The 15,510-nt window shown below is 44.3% G+C and overlaps 1 protein-coding gene across 1 annotated transcript; it reads left to right on the top strand.

The window, feature by feature from the left end:
- Window positions 1–265: 265 nt before the first annotated feature.
- PDIA6 (protein disulfide isomerase family A member 6) lies at window positions 266–14,850 on the top strand. The gene is made up of 13 exons (XM_056343314.1): window positions 266–381; window positions 3,205–3,346; window positions 4,549–4,606; window positions 5,300–5,426; window positions 5,907–6,013; window positions 7,408–7,541; window positions 7,943–8,057; window positions 8,873–9,013; window positions 10,187–10,271; window positions 10,367–10,439; window positions 11,519–11,677; window positions 13,561–13,657; window positions 14,369–14,850. The coding sequence occupies exons 1-13, from the start codon at window positions 348–350 to the stop codon at window positions 14,435–14,437; spliced, it is 1,341 nt and encodes a 446-aa protein (XP_056199289.1). The 5' UTR covers window positions 266–347; the 3' UTR covers window positions 14,438–14,850.
- Window positions 14,851–15,510: the final 660 nt, after the last annotated feature.

Below are 15,510 nucleotides of genomic sequence, written 5' to 3'. Positions count from 1 at the left end.
GAAGCTGCCAGAAGCAGGCTGGGACCGCTTGTCCCCGCGGCACCCTGCTGACAGCGCTCCCCAAGGCCCCCCGCTGCCTCCTCCCTGCTTTCGGCGGCCGCCCAGGCCCAGCCCAAGCGCGGCCCGGCCCCACCGCCCACCTTCACCTCCTGCCCCGCCCCTCAGAGCCTCCTCCGGCCACCCGCGCCCCGCAGCGACTGACGCGGCTGCTCCCCATTGGCTGCGCTAGTGCGCCTGCGCCAGCTCCGCCAATGGGCGGCGGCCACGGCGGGGAACGCGCGGCGCGTGGGCGGCGGGGCGGGGCGGGCAGGCTCCATCGGCGGCGGCTGCGGGAGCTGGAGGCAGCCATGGGGGTGTGCGCAGCCGGCCGGCTCTGGTGGGGTAGGAGCCGTAGGGGCGCTGAGGGGGCGGATGGGCCGGCTGCGCCGCGGGGGCGGTGGGCCGGCAGGCCCGCAAGCAGAGGGAGCGGCGGGCCGCGGCTTCCTTCCTCCTGGGCCTGTCGGACCCCGCCGGGGGTGTGGGCCTGTCGCGGCAGGAGGGCGCCGGGGACGGGCTTGGAGCCGCCGTGCGCCCGTCTCCCGCTCGGGGAGCAGCGAGGGCCCTGGGCTGTGCGGGCCGCTCTCGGCGGGGCGGGAGACTTGTGGAGTGGGGGCAGCGCCCGCGGTGGCCGCGCCCGCGGTAGCGTCCGGGTCCTTGCCGGCCCGAGCCGCTGTGCCGCCCGCGGGGGAGCGGGGGACGCTCGGTGGGTTACCGGGTCGCGGGCAGATGGCCTGAAGATACCAGTAACAACAACAAAAAAGCCGGGACGGTGCTTATCTCTCCTTAACCGCTTTGATTTCCAGCAAGCGGTGAAGTTCCGCTTGCCTGGCTGCCCTCGCCTGCGATCCAGTGCTGTAAGGGCAGTAAGAAAGTAATAACTGATGATTAAAAGGGGAGCCCGTGGGGAACGGTACTTCCTCTTCCCCTCCCCCTGCTGCTGGGTCTTCCGTGCCGAATACATGGGTAAACCTCTTGGGTAGTGCCCCTCGGACCCCTTTATGGCAGTACCGAGGGTGCTGGTCGCGCTGCACAGGGCCGAGGGGCTCTCACCCAGCGCACGTGTGTGGGGGGTGAGCTTCTGTACGCCCAGCTTTGCTGCAGCAGGGGTGCGTGTGCTAAGGAGGAGGTCACAGAATCATCATCATCGTCCCATAGCAAAAGCTTTTTCCCCAGGTCTTCAGTTACAACTTGGTTTTTCGATGAGGGCTAGTAATACCAGTGTGGAGTTGCCTTAGTTGGTTTAACAATGCCTTTGTCTAGGTAACATGCTTACATCAGAAAACGACTTCTGAAATCAGTTTATCTGAGATTTTTCTTTTTTGCCTCAATATCAAGGATGGATCTGCATCTTCCTGGCTTAGATGCTTGTAGGAAATGGATCTTTTTGTATGATGAATTAAACCTTGAATATTTCACTATATGAAGGAATGCCGCCATTTCATGAGTCATAGTCTTGGGGGGGGGAAAGCAGTGATACGTGACTAGGTGGATTTAACCATGTTCTTTCGTATGTGAGTTCTCTTTAGCAGGTGTTTTTGCATAAGCTAGAACTTCTCTATTTGAAGTGGCAGAAATGGCTGAGTGAACTCTTCAGCTTCTGAATGTGTTCTGCCAGAGATGTCGTTAGGTTGTGCCAAAATATGCTGATTTCAACTTAATGGTCTCATTCTGTCTAGACAAGGCTTTTTTCTCTTGAGAGTGACTGTAAGGGTCAAGTAGCTTTTTCTATCCTTATTTTCTTACTCTGCCCCAGCAGCAGCTGCTACTGTAGGTCACTGTAACATGCTGTGACAGCTACGGATGGCCTTGGAAGTCAGTTGATCAGTGTGGACGAAGTTCTGTTTGCGTGTGGGCATACTGAAGGGAGAGTCGCTCTAAGGTGTAAGTCTGGTGGTGGAAACACCAGATTCTGGTGGTGATAACCCCAAAAGAAAAGGGTTGGGTCCTAGGGTTATAAGAAGCCATTAGGAGGGGGAGTGGTGTAGCAGATAGGGCGCTGTGTTGCAGCTTGGCAACTCAGTCCTGATCTCTGGTTGAATAACCTGGAAGATATTTCTGTCAGCTGCTCTCGTCTGCAGAATAGGTATAATGAAACTGGCTTTTCTTGAGTGGGACTGATAAAGTGTAGGTGATGCTGTGCAGTCTGTGTACCGTGTGCTGTGGTGTTTCTGCATCACTCAACTGTATCTTCCTGTCGCATTCAGTCTTGAGAATGTGCAGCTTCCTATGCAAGTTAACAGCTTCCTATGCAAGTTATTAACTAGTGACAGCAAAGCTGGGTTTTGCCTAATTGTGACTTCAGTGTCTGAGCTCTTATTCCCACCCCCACCACCACCCCCCGTCTTTGGTGGATTAAGAAGAGTCTTTTGCTATGTGATTTTTTTGTTAGAGATGCTTGTCATCTTTCATCAAGTTATCTCTGTCTCTGATGAGGTAGAAGAAAGGGTTCTGAGGTTTTATGTGCAAAGTCTCAGGCAATAGTAAAATCCAGAAGCATGAAGTCTGTCTTAAGAGAAAGCAATATCCTTGCAGCTTTTTAAATTTTTTTAGCTTTCTATGAGTGCTTGAGTTGTTACCAGAGAGATTTAGCTATTGTTCTTCAGTCTGTTGCTGGAGAGATAAATCAATGGTAGACAAAGATCTTCATGAGTGAGAACGAAGGAGCTCCTTATACTACCAGTGTGTCAAGTGCTGGTACTAAAATCAGTGTGACTGTATGAAGATTAGTTGGGGTGGTCCTGCATTATGTGCTTCTGTGAAAGATGTGTTTGAGCTCCTGCTGTGCAAGAGCTGTGAGCAGCTAACTTAGGAGTTTTTGTGAGAAGGACCTGAAATAAAATGTGGCTGATTGTGTAGAAGTTCTGTTGGTCTGGTACCACTAGTATTTAGGGTAAGGAGCTTTGACAAAATCCTCTCTGGAGGGCCATAGTAGGAGTGGCATAACTCCATCTAGCTTTAGGCATAGAGAATATATTGCATGATCCTGTGGAATCATGATTTAAGTGAGGAGGGAAATTTTATATCTTGCTGTAATTTCCCTCTTTTTTCCGGTCAAATAGAAATGCCTCCCACCAGTTGCAGGGAGTGGGGAGATGATTTAGCTATGGCAACAGGAAAATCATAAATGTTCTGCAGGAATGCTGATTTCTTTACTTTTTGTTCTAGGCATAGTGAGCTGCACGTTGTTCCTGGCAGTTAATGGTTTATATTCGGCCAGTGATGATGTGATAGAGCTAACACCAACTAACTTCAACAAAGAGGTCATTCAGAGTGAGAGCGTGTGGCTTGTGGAGTTCTACGCCCCATGGTAAGAATTACAGCTGCCTACTTGCTGCTGCTTGTCATGAAAGAGCAGCGTAGGAATCTGCTGTTCAGGGTTTCATTCAGTTGTTGGCAGTACAGTTCTGGTTTGATAGCCTCATGACTAGCAATATAGCTGTGGTTGGGATTCCTATTTTAAATATCCTCATGAGGGAAAAAGGCAGGAACTGGTTTCAAGTTGGCAAATAAGGTCTAATAAAAAAACCTTATATGCTATTTTACTACTTCAGTTTTTCCCCTGAAACTAGTATTAAAAATGACTGATTGAAGTGCAGTAGGAGAGTGAGAAGTCCCCTCACGTCTGTCTTAACTTGATTCTGAAGTGAAAGCACAAATCTAAATTCACACTTAGTATTTCCAATTTTCATTGAAAAATAATGGCTTTGTGAATCTTAATATAGCACCTCTGTCTCCTCTTCTGCTCGCATGCAGAGCATGGAGTGTCTTCCATGTAAATTCTTGTGATGTATATTCCATCTTTGCACAAATTCTCAATGCTATTGCTGTCCAAAGCTCCGCATTCTGGAGGAAGAGGCCTTTCATTGCAACAGCCTAGCTGGGTCCGAACTGAGAAGTTTAGGGGAAAGGATGCTGTGCTGCTTCTAGAGTTTTTGCAGCTTTATGGGGAATGGAAAGCTTTATTGAATAATGGCAATAGTGTGGAACAGGTGTAAATAAATTGGCAGTTTCTTTCCCTACAGACCTGTGATGGTACACTAGTTGCCAGTCAACTGTTGCTTTTCTCGCCCAGACACCTCTAGGAAATCGTGTGCCACAAACTCTCGCTAATTAAGAAACCTCTAGAATATTTTTTTTCAGGCCTCATCACAGGCCCATTTTAGTTCACAACAGGCAGACTAGTGTGTGAATCTGGATTTTGGTGCTCGTGTTTGCTTCTGTGTTGGGGAAGCCAGGCAGCTTTTGAGATATGGGCATATGTGTATGCATTTGCATAATACTTGTGGGGGTTTTTCATCACTCATGTGATCATGGTGATCATGAAAGATGTGAAGAGGCTATGCCACAACATCCCCTCTTCATGAGTAGGTCTTAAGTCTCCTACAGCTTGCTGTGAGTTGACTGTTTTGTAATTGCAGACCCAAAAAGATCAGTGTTATTTGTGAAATAGTTGTCAGACCTGAATGACAGTTAATGGTTTGGTGGTTTTTCCTTTTTTCTTTCTAAAAGGTGTGGTCATTGTCAGAGACTAACCCCTGAGTGGAAGAAAGCAGCAACAGCATTAAAAGTAAGTTCAGTCTTTCAAATGTGCTTGTGGCAGTAGATGGAGGAGTTTGGCTGTTTGTCATCTGGCTTGGGAACATGAAGGTGGCATTTGGTCTCCAAAACTGTGTCGATTATATTTGTTCAGCCAGTCAAAGGCATTTAAAAAGTCAGGATTTTGTGTTTGTGTTGGTTTTTTTTAAAGAAGCCATTGAATTGTAGAGGAAGCAAATCAGTTCTGTCCCTGTGAATTCCAACTACTGTTTTCCAGGGCTGCTTTTAACAGCACCAGATGATGCTACAATCCAGCCATCCCCCAAAATAGCATGTTCCGCTTTTCTTCCTTGCTGTCCTGTTACCTGCCTCTGAAGTACAGGAACAGCAGGAACTGAATATTTGAAAACAGTTCTGTAAGCTGTTCATGATTAACATTTCTTTAATTACAGAAAACTTGGTCATGTGGCGATTTGCTGAACTATGTAAAATGTATTCCCCTTTAAAAAAAAAACAAACCCCAAACTAAAACCCCAAACAAACTTTAGTTTGTCAGGGTGAAGAAAGATATGCTGGTCTGTAGTTCAGTGCTTCTGGGGGGATAACGCCTGTCTTGTGGTGACTTTTCTTACTCTTCTAATAACTCACTTTAGAATGCACAGAGTATAAAATGTATTAAAACACTGTAGAAGTCTTATCTTGGTTCTTGTTTTTATTTCCACAGGGTGTAGTGAAAGTAGGTGCAGTAGATGCAGATAAACATCAATCCTTGGGTGGACAGTATGGAGTCAGAGGGTTTCCAACCATCAAGATATTTGGAGCCAACAAAAACAAAGCAGAGGATTATCAGGGTAAGCGTGATGCCCTTTCACATGTTGCATGCCTGAAAACTTCCCTGAATACAGTAATTATGGTGGCTGTTATGCTGTCTTGTGTGGTGTTTCTGTCTAGTGCATGTAGTAACTGAGACACAGATGGGTGGGACTGGTCTGACCAAATTTTGTGTCTTAGCATGGGCTAACAGTCCTATCTGCAGTCTGTACTGGGTGGAGGTTAATAGGCAGTTCCAAATTATTCCTCTCTTCTAATTACTGGGAACTTAGCACAGCCACCACCATTGAATAAGGTGGGTAGTTAAAAAGTGAAGTCAGTCCTGCTGCTCGTGTTTTAAGTCAGTGATGTTCTACCACTAGTACCATATCACTCATAGCTTAGTTCTGCTTTTTCTGAAGAATCCTTAGGATGAGGGAGTATTAAGTTTGTAATTAGGTCAGGGGCCTACCTTAAACTGTCCTTTTGATGCTTTAATAACTCATTTTTCTATGTTGCAGGTGGCAGGACAAGTGATGCTATTGTTGATGCTGCTTTAAGTGCTGTTCGGTCCCTGGTGAAAGAGCGTCTTAGTGGCAGGAGTGGAGGATATAGTTCTGGCAAACAGGTATTTGAGTGAACGTGTGTGTTTTCAACTGGAGACTGTCTTGTACAGGAGATCAGAGTTTGTGTTGCTGACTTGGGTTACAGAATAGTTGAAGTTGGAAGGGACTTCTGGAGGTTGTCTAGTCCAGACCCCCTACTGGCTGCAGGATCAACTAGAGCAGATTGCTCAGGGCTGTGTCCCAGCAAGTTGTGAGTATCTGCAAAGACTGAGACTCCACATGGACTGTACTCTTAGGGCAACCTGTTCTGGTGTTTGACTGCCCTCACAGTAGAAAAGATTTCTCTTACTTTTCAGTTGAAATACATGAATTTAATTTATGTCCTCTTTGTCCTGTCACTGGGTGTTGCAGAGAAGAGTCTGCCTTTGGTTTTTTGTCACCTCCACCCAGGTATTCATATACATGAATAGGATCCATGCTGAGCCTTCTTTTTCCAGCTGAGCAATTGCAATTTTCTCAACATACATGTCAGATGCTCAGAGCCCTTAATCAGCTTTGACCCTTGGCTGGACTTTCACCAGTGTTTGCATGTCTCTTATACTGGGGAGTGCCAGCACTCCAGGTGTTTCACAGTGCTGAGCAGAGGGGAAAGATCGCCTCCTCAGACCTGCTGGCAACTCTGCCTAGTGCAGCTCAGGAGGCTGTTGGCTGCCTTTGCCACAGGGGTGCATTGCTGGCTTATGTCCAACTTGTCCACCAGGTCCCCCAAGGTTCCCTCTGTAAAGCTGATTTCTGGCTAGTCAGTCCTCGGCATGTACTAGTACATGGGGTTTTTATTCCCCAGGTGTGTGTCCCTTTGAACTCTGAGGTCCCTGTTAGCCCCGTTCTCCAGCTGGTTGAAGTACCGTTTGCCTAGTCTAAGGTAGATGGATGAAGGTTTTTTTTAATTTGGTAGTGTTCTTCTGAAGTTGGCTTGCTGGAGTTCTCCCTGAAGTTAAATAGAGAAGCTTCTAGCTCCTACTGCTGTTTCTAAATAAGGGAGCAAGTACTCTGACGTCCTCAGGTTGGCCAGATGGAAGACCTGCGTGGACAGTACCCTGTAGTGTGTATTGCACTCTCATGTTTCTTTTGCCTGGAAACCAGGGCACAGTAGATTTTGAGGGTTGGAGAGCACTTTGTTCTTGGATAGATAGAGCATGAAGAACTGGGGAAGTGTTCCTGTATCTTCTTGTTTGTCAGTTTGACCTGATTTCCCTTTAAGAGAAGGTTCACTTGCTGTTTTCTGAAAGTGCTGTGGGAGTAGACAGTGTGTATTGTCAGTTCTGAAATGGAAAAGTTGTATGACCTAATACTGCCTGGTTTGTATCTTATTCAAATAAAAGCCATTTGGTATGACGTGACACACAAGCGAGCTTATTTTTGGTTACTTATGTGAGGGTCTGTTTGTTTCTTGCAGAGCCGAGAGAGTGGAGGTGGAGATAAGAAGGATGTGATTGAGTTGACTGATGACAGCTTTGATAAGAACGTCATAAATAGCGATGATGTGTGGATGGTGGAGTTTTATGCCCCGTGGTGTGGGCACTGCAAAAAGTAAATGAGGCTTTTCTTTGGCAGTTCAGTTCCCATTAATGCTTGTGTTTGTGCAATAGCCTTAATCCCCTAAAAGACACCTTGCATCTCTGGTATATCAGAAGTGGGGTTTTCAAAAATACATGGGCTTCTGCTCGGGGCACCTTGGTGCTGCTCTGGCTGCATTCTTCCTTACTAAAATTCCTAGTTACCAATGGAAATAAGAACCAGAAGTTATATTAACCTTTTCATTCCTTCAGATGGAGGTTTTCAGTCTCATTTGGAATAACCTTCCCAGCTGTCATTCTTTACAGAGATTTTATTTTTTTCCTGAGTGGAGTATGCTACATAATGTTGGCATGTGTTATGCATTTGCTAGCTCGGAGAGAGCTCAGAGTGCTCATACTCTTTGTTTTTTTCAGTCTGGAGCCAGAATGGGCAGCTGCTGCCACTGAGGTGAAGGAACAAACAAAGGGAAAAGTAAAGCTGGCTGCAGTAGATGCAACAGTCAATCAGATGCTGGCAAGCCGATACGGGGTGAGTGTGCTCTGCAGTGGTTGCAGTTTCCCTTCCATCTCTAGTAAGTCGTATTTCCCTTTAATTACTGAACTGTTCCTTAATGTAGTACCACTTAACGTTACTTTTAGCACAAAACACTTACGTGACACATACCATTTTTCCACAAATCAATCATTCCTGAATGTTAGTAACAATATAAATGGTAAGAGAAAAGAAATAAATCTGGATAATGCTGATTAAAAAGGCTGTTTATTTCATAAGATCTTGTATGGCTTTATCATCTGAAGTGAGAGGTGTCTCCTTTCAGACTGCTGGTATGCTGGCTGGGCATCTGCAGAACCCACGCATACCTGTACATCTGGGAGCCAGTTATTTGGGATCGTTCCAACAATATTAGCTGCCCAGGTCAGCTATGCTGCGTGCCCAAAGTGAACAGGTACTCTGTAATACAGTAAGGGAGCTGAAGGTGTGCTGACCACCCCTACACACACCCCAAATGGGGAAACTAATGTCTAATAAATGCAAAGTACGAAGATAGTCCTCATGGTACTTAAACCTGCAGTGTTTGGTGGACCTAAACCGTGATGAGACCATGGCTGATTCATCAGGCCTGAAACTTGAAACAGTGTTTCAGCATGTTAACCTTGTTTTGAATTGTTTGCACAAGTTGGAAGCTACAAAATGTTCAAGTTATGTCATAAGGCTATGTGAGTCTTCACGTAGATGTTAAATGTCTTCCCTCTCTTTCAATCTAGAACATGTCAGAGTAGCAGATAACTTCTGTCATAAATATTCAGATTTATTTGAGCTGATGACTTAAAATTGCCTTGCAGATTCGTGGATTTCCTACCATTAAAATCTTCCAGAAAGGAGAAGACCCTGTTGATTATGATGGTGGAAGAACTAGATCTGATATCATTGCTCGTGCTCTGGATCTGTTTTCTGATAATGCACCACCACCTGAGCTCCTGGAGGTACCTCTACATCATTCTCTCAAACTGCTTTTCTTTCCATCATGTCCTTTGAAGCAGTTTTTACAGGACTGTTAACTGTAAATAAAACAGCCTAGGTGTGGTGCTTGTGCACTGTTTTACAGCAGAAAGTCAAGGATGACGAGTCTGATCATTCAGCTTTCTGTTGTCTAACTTTTACTGTGAATTTGTGATTATCAATTCTGATCATCTTTCAGTCACAGTGAAGGCACTGACAGGGTGGTACGGTACCAGGGATTCTCTCTTGAGGAATAAGTGAAAAAGTAGGATTCTGTGCCCCATCCTTTTTTCTTACAAGAGGGCAGGGTGTTGTCATTTGAAGCCATCATTGGGAGGTGCTTGTGGTCCAAAAATTGCACCCTCTCTATGGTGACTTCTAGTCTCAGGTTGATGTTGGTAGGTTTAAAATGGTGATCAGTTGCCCACAAAGTGGGGTGCATGCAAGACAGCCCACTGAGGTGCAGGAGGAAGAAAATGTTTGCCTATTAATGAACTTACAGATATTTTAAAATGGTGTTTATTTCATATGTCATAATTTTAAAATTTCTTCTGTATTCTTTATAATGTACATAATGTTAGTACAGTAGTACTTGTATACAACTGATATATTGGGGCTGCCTGCTTTGAAATTTTTACTGGCAGGGGTACACCAATTTTGCAGATGACTGATGTTAAAAAACAGGTTGATCATTTTTTAAGGTAGATAACACAAAACTGTTACTGATCTATTAATGGTGATGAAGTGTCCCGATCTTCAGCAAATGCTACGCCGTGCTGGCTGACCTCAGGCTAGCAGTGCCGTGAATGAAACCTACAGGCACATGCATAGGTCTGTGTGCTATTTCTAGCCCTGGTCCACAGATGGTGTGATTTTGAGCAAGAAATGGCATCTTACTGTGCTCTCTCTAAGCCGTATTTGGTACTGCTTGCTTACTTGTTGCTGCAAGTCTTAACAGAAGATGTTGTGAACTTTCTAATTAGTTTTGTGTTTTGAGGGGGGACGAGTGAAGTGGGAGAGGCTTGTAAGCTTCTGTGTCAAATTGCTTCAGCACTTACTGCCTTCTAGGATGAAGTTGATAGGCTGTCGGAGGGAACTGCAGTCATAGCTGGTTAACCAGGTCTTAATCTCATTGACTTTCTGCTACTTTCTTCTAGATAATTAGTGAAGATGTTCTGAAGAGTACCTGTGATGCTCATCAGCTCTGCATCATTTCTGTTCTGCCTCATATTCTTGACACAGGTAGACATGCAAGCCAGCAGACAGACTTCTATATGAATTTGTCACTTAGAGCATGTAGTTGTGTGTTTTAACTTGTCCAATTGTCTAACAAACAGGAGCTTCGGGGAGGAATTCTTACCTGGATGTCATGTTAAAAATGGCTGAAAAATACAAAAAGAAGATGTGGGGGTAAGTGTCATTGCAGAGTGGTTGTCTTAGGAAAGATGTGAGCATGTTTAGAGGTAACAGGATGGAATTTGTATGATAACGATTTAACTGCAGATAAGAGCTGTTCCTTGTTCAGGTTAGTGTATCTTGGTATTTCACTAACTGTGCTGTGGGAGGGGGTGCTGTGGTTTTATAATAAACTGTTGATTTGTTTTCTTTTCATCCACCTTTCAAATCATGCATTTACAAGTGATAACTAAGCATTAATGAGGTCAGATTAACAGTCTTTTGTCCTGAATGCTAAAATATTTTAAGGCAGTGTTTATCCAGTTTTTTTAGAGCCTTGCTGGTAGGTGGGTCTGCCATTATGACTGAATTCTCGGGGGGGGTGGGGGGGGGGTGGGACCTACATGCAGTTTATTAACAAGTTTCATGCTGTCAAAGAAACAGGCCAGCAGGCTTTGCCTCTTCTCCCCCTCCACTCAAGTATTGAGGTTAGGATCTCTGGGAAGTAAAAGCTGTTCTGACACACTGCTGTGAAAAGGGGTCAAAATGGCATGAAAGCCTGCCGGGAGTGGGGGGAAGCTATGAGACTGGCTGATTCCAGAGGTTCCTCAGGGGACTTTCTAAGCATTAGAGGAACTGAGACCTGACCAATGAGGAACAAATACAGAGTGAAATACAGGTCTTGCAGTCTTAGGCCAGGAATCCTCTACAGTGGGATTTGGGCAGTACTTTGTCATGTTCAGTTCTGTGACTTTAAGCAAGGTTTAAAATGGCTGATATAGGCATAAGTGTAGCAATTTGTTCAGATTGGTAACTTCTTCCCCTGGACTGTCTTCCATGGCTGTTCTTCTGATCCAGCTTTCAGTGGCTGTGGGGCTGGCCTAGAGGTGCTGTTGAGGGAGGGGCTTTCTTCTGTTGAATTGTTCAAGATTGAGACTCCGCTGCTATTCCCTGCTGGCTTCGGTAACTGTTGACACAGTCAAGGGCAGTTCAGAGCCCAACTTGACCTCTGCAGAATTGCAGGGTATGTGTGACTTCAAATGATTGTAGTGTGTATCCTAATTATGCATTTTCTATTTTGTCTTTTCCTCAAGGTGGCTGTGGGCAGAAGCAGGTGCTCAGTCAGATCTTGAGAGCTCTTTAGGGATTGGAGGCTTTGGCTATCCAGCAATGGCAGCTGTTAATGCTCGGAAGATGAAATTTGCCCTTCTGAAAGGATCATTCAGCGAGCAAGGGATTAATGAGTTTCTCAGGTATGAAATTTAAGTGACTTAAACCTTTCTGTAACAGGGGCTGTGAACTCTCTAGACCAAAATCAGGCTCTCCTGGAGCAGGCAAAACTTGCACAGGTAAGAGAACTGGAGTAATGGAATGATTTCAGTGGGAATTGCAACTAGTAAAGCAGCTGCTGCTTTTTTGTGGTGGACAGAATTAAAAAGTTGGCCGTTTAGACTTAACATGGTAGTTTCAGCACAAGCCTTTTAAAACCGCTTTGAAACAGAAGTAGTTTTGATCTTGAGAAATTCTGGTTCTGGTAGCCTAAGAAATTAATGGGACTTGGTAATCAATACTAAATTCAAATGGTGCATTCTAATTAGTAATTGGAAAGTTCCCAGTTTGGGAATCTTAAGCGGGTGCTGCTTAAGGTTCTTGAGGTTCTGTATGTTGCTGTTCATTTTTCTGGTTTGGTCTGATTCTGCCTTCCCCATTCCATGGCATCTGAAACTAAGTGGGGGAAGCTGAAGCAATCAATCTAAGCTACTGACTTCTTAGCGCAGGTTCCCTGAAACTGCCTCTCGTGTAGTTGGGCAAGAGCCAGTGCTGAGAAGAACTGAGTGGTGAAAGGCAACAAAGAGGAGGAGGGAAGGCAGCAACAACACTGAAACAGTAGCTAAGCTTAACTGTTACATAAGCATGGTCAAAGTGAAGTGGGAATTCTGCTTCTATAGGTAAAACACTAAACTGCGTAAGCTACGTGAGAGCCTCTGAGAGCTTACATTAGCAGCTATTTCCATGTCCTTGCCTGGAGAATGGCAGACAGTCAGAATTGCAAGTCTTTCCCCACCTTGCCGTAAGAAGCACATTAACTGAACCTTGTTCCAGCTGGACTAGTGGAACAGTACTACATTCTCTTAACCTGTGTAAGTGACCAAGCTTTCTTAATGTCAAAAAGGGAACGTTCTTAGAGGATCAAGTAAAAATTAGGATTTGGGTGCAGGAAGAGTAATACCAAACAGTCTGTATTAACGCATGTGAAAGAAATGTCTGCCCCTCGTGTGGCAAATTCTCAGTCTATAAAATCCATCTTGGTGAAGCCTCTCCTGGTGAGTGTGGATGGTGCTTGCAGGATACAACAGCTGACTTAACCAATTACTTAATGCAATATAAGCTGTTACGTATTGTCTTACTGCAGAGCAATACTTGTTACAATAATCTCTTGACACTTCGGCTCAGCTGTACTGCCTAGAGAAAGCAATACAATCACAGTTGGTGTAGCTGGCTGTTAACTCATCTTGCTGTGTGCAGCTTTTGTAATCTAATAGGCAGTCTCAACAGTGTTGACAAAAAGTAAGGAAATAGGGAGAATAGCATAGGAACTGTGTATTCCACCCAGGGAGGAATGCTTATTCAGTCTTGTCTCTGAAAGAATGCAAAGGGATTAGCTCTTCAGGATTTTAATGTTAGGCTCTTTGAGCAAACCAGCAGAAGCTGGTTACCTTATACCCATTGTAACCCATGGAGGCTCAGTCTCCACTAAAAAAAAGATTACTACTGATTTCAAGTACCAGTTACAGGTGACTTTCAAAGGTAGGATTATAGACTCCTGGAGTTGCCTTAAGTGATAAACAGCATAATGTTAAAGGCCTGTGTTTGTCCATGGTTGTTAATGCTGCTGAAATACGGAAGTGTAGCTCACTTACTTGTTCTCCTTGGATCTAATTGTAAATTAGTAATGCTGCTTTAAGGGCTTTGGAAACAAAAGCTTTTCAAATTGAGAAGCAGAAAGTGATAGACAGTTTAGATTTGTTTCAAGTGATGAAGATCTCAAAGTTGACTTGCTTTTTTCTGAAGCAGGCACTGTTCCAGGTGGATGGAAACTGGAGAAACTTCTTAAATTTAACTTGGTTTTTCACAGGGAACTATCTGTTGGTCGTGGCTCTACAGCACCAGTGGGCGGTGGAGCTTTTCCTAAAATTCATTCAGTTGAACCTTGGGATGGCAAAGATGGTGAGGTAAGAGGTGCTCCATCTCTTAAAAGTGCTGATTTGCTGGGTTCAGAAGTGACTGGATAGAGTAACTAAGAACTGGCAGTGTGAAAAGTCTTCTCCAAAGACTGGCAAGTTGTGCTGATGGTTTCCCACTGTAAATCCTGTCACCAGATCGAACACCAGATTCATAGTCTGACACTGTGGGCAGATATTCCTGCCTCACTGTTAGGATGTAATCTGAAAGTTGAACCCCTTTGAGGCTAAATCGTGTGTTTACCTATGATGAGTAAAGGGAGGTGGTAGTGTACATGTACAAGATCTGAATGTTGTGGAGGCTTGGGTTCTGCAATATGCTGACCTTACCATCAAAGTTTGTAAGGTAGAGCCTGTGTAACCAACAACACTGTGACTAAGCGTGTTCTTAAGGTTCAACATCGCTGTAAAAAAACAAAGTTACTGCAATCCTTTGATCTACTTCAGGTGGAATTAAAATGCAGAATATGGTAGTATTTTTGCTGCATAGTTTGTCTGGACTGTTTTTATTAGTAGGAAACATCCTTGTAATCTAAACTTCGAGTGCTTGTGCTGTGCTTAATACACAGATTTTTATGAATGAAAGAGAGGACAGGAGGGAGCTTTACTCTCAGGGAGGAGTAAGCATCTTTCGAAGTCTGTGATAATGTCCTGGTATTAAGCGCTTCTAAACATATGCTCAAAACATTCCCTTTTTCACAGCTTCCAGTTGAAGATGATATTGATCTCAGCGATGTGGATCTGGATGACTGGGATAAAGATGAGCTGTGAGATCTTCAGGAAACTTCTTTTCTTGGGACAGTTTGTGCAGCAGTTTGCAACCTGGATCACAATCAGATGGATATTCCAGTGGCCTTTTTACGGAGACACAGCACATGACACACTGTGCTATTTGATGCACTGCAGCAGTGAACTGTACGCATCTCAAGAAAACATTGCAGAAATTCTATGAATTGTCATAACCAGTAAACTTGATTGTATTGTGTAACAAATATTTTGAGGACAACATGGATATCTTTGGAACATCTTGGTTTTCATTTTGTTGATAGTGTACTGCTTGAGTGTTATACTGGAGGCTGTTAGTGTAACCAATTTTAAATGTGATTTATTTTTTTTTTCCATGGAGGTGGAACCTGGTCAGCTTCTGTTTCAATTAAAGAATAAAACAATATTTTTGACACACAGTGTTAGTCTTGTATAGAGTAACAAAGGTGCACATGAGAAAAGCTATCCCTTTTTGGATGACTCTTGAAAAAAGAACTGTAGAATAGAGAGGCTGGTGTAGAGCGGAGTCCTAAATCACCCCCTTGCTGCGAACAGTCTTGACAGTTGGCCTAAAGCCTAATTAGACGGACAATCTCATTTTAAATGCTCTTTCAGTCTTCCTTTTCCTACTCCTTCTCAGGGGCTTTCTCTTTCTTTGTGCCAGACTTGGTGAGATCATTAATAACAATGGAAGTGGGGTTGCTGCTGCAGTGGGAGACACTGGGAGCTGTTGGTCTCTTCCCCAGGATTAGTGGTGTAGCTAATCCCCGTTTTTTGGGGCTTGAGGATTTCCAGGTGCTAACAGGAAAAACACCATGGTGCTGTCTCCAGTTTGATTTGAAATTACTGTTTCCTTGGAAGAGGAGTCAGAACTGGGAATGGGCTACTACTGCTGCTTTTTTAATAGAAATACTACTATATTCTGTTGCTTTCTATGTCTTGTGTATTTGGTGTCTAGTGAAGTGACCCTGATGTGATCAGCTTGTTTCTAGGTAAGGAACTGTAAGAGCTGAAAGTTTCCCTCCTTTCAAGGAAATAACTTACTATGGATATTTGTCATCTAGTGTCTGTAAGAGATT

This window comes from Falco biarmicus, chromosome 6 (assembly GCF_023638135.1).
Source record: "Falco biarmicus isolate bFalBia1 chromosome 6, bFalBia1.pri, whole genome shotgun sequence".
Taxonomy (NCBI): domain Eukaryota; kingdom Metazoa; phylum Chordata; class Aves; order Falconiformes; family Falconidae; genus Falco; species Falco biarmicus.
Note: the sequence above shows the minus strand (reverse complement) of the source record. Positions and strands in the feature narration are given on the sequence as shown.

Bases quoted from the DNA above. Each gene is read 5' to 3' on its own strand.
- PDIA6 (XM_056343314.1), top strand. From the start codon at position 348: ATGGGGGTGTGCGCAGCCGGCCGGCTCTGGTGGG. The intron at 8,058-8,872 runs GTGAGTGTGCTC...ATTGCCTTGCAG, and splicing joins TGCTGGCAAGCCGATACGGG to ATTCGTGGATTTCCTACCAT. The intron at 11,678-13,560 runs GTATGAAATTTA...GGTTTTTCACAG, and splicing joins GGGATTAATGAGTTTCTCAG to GGAACTATCTGTTGGTCGTG.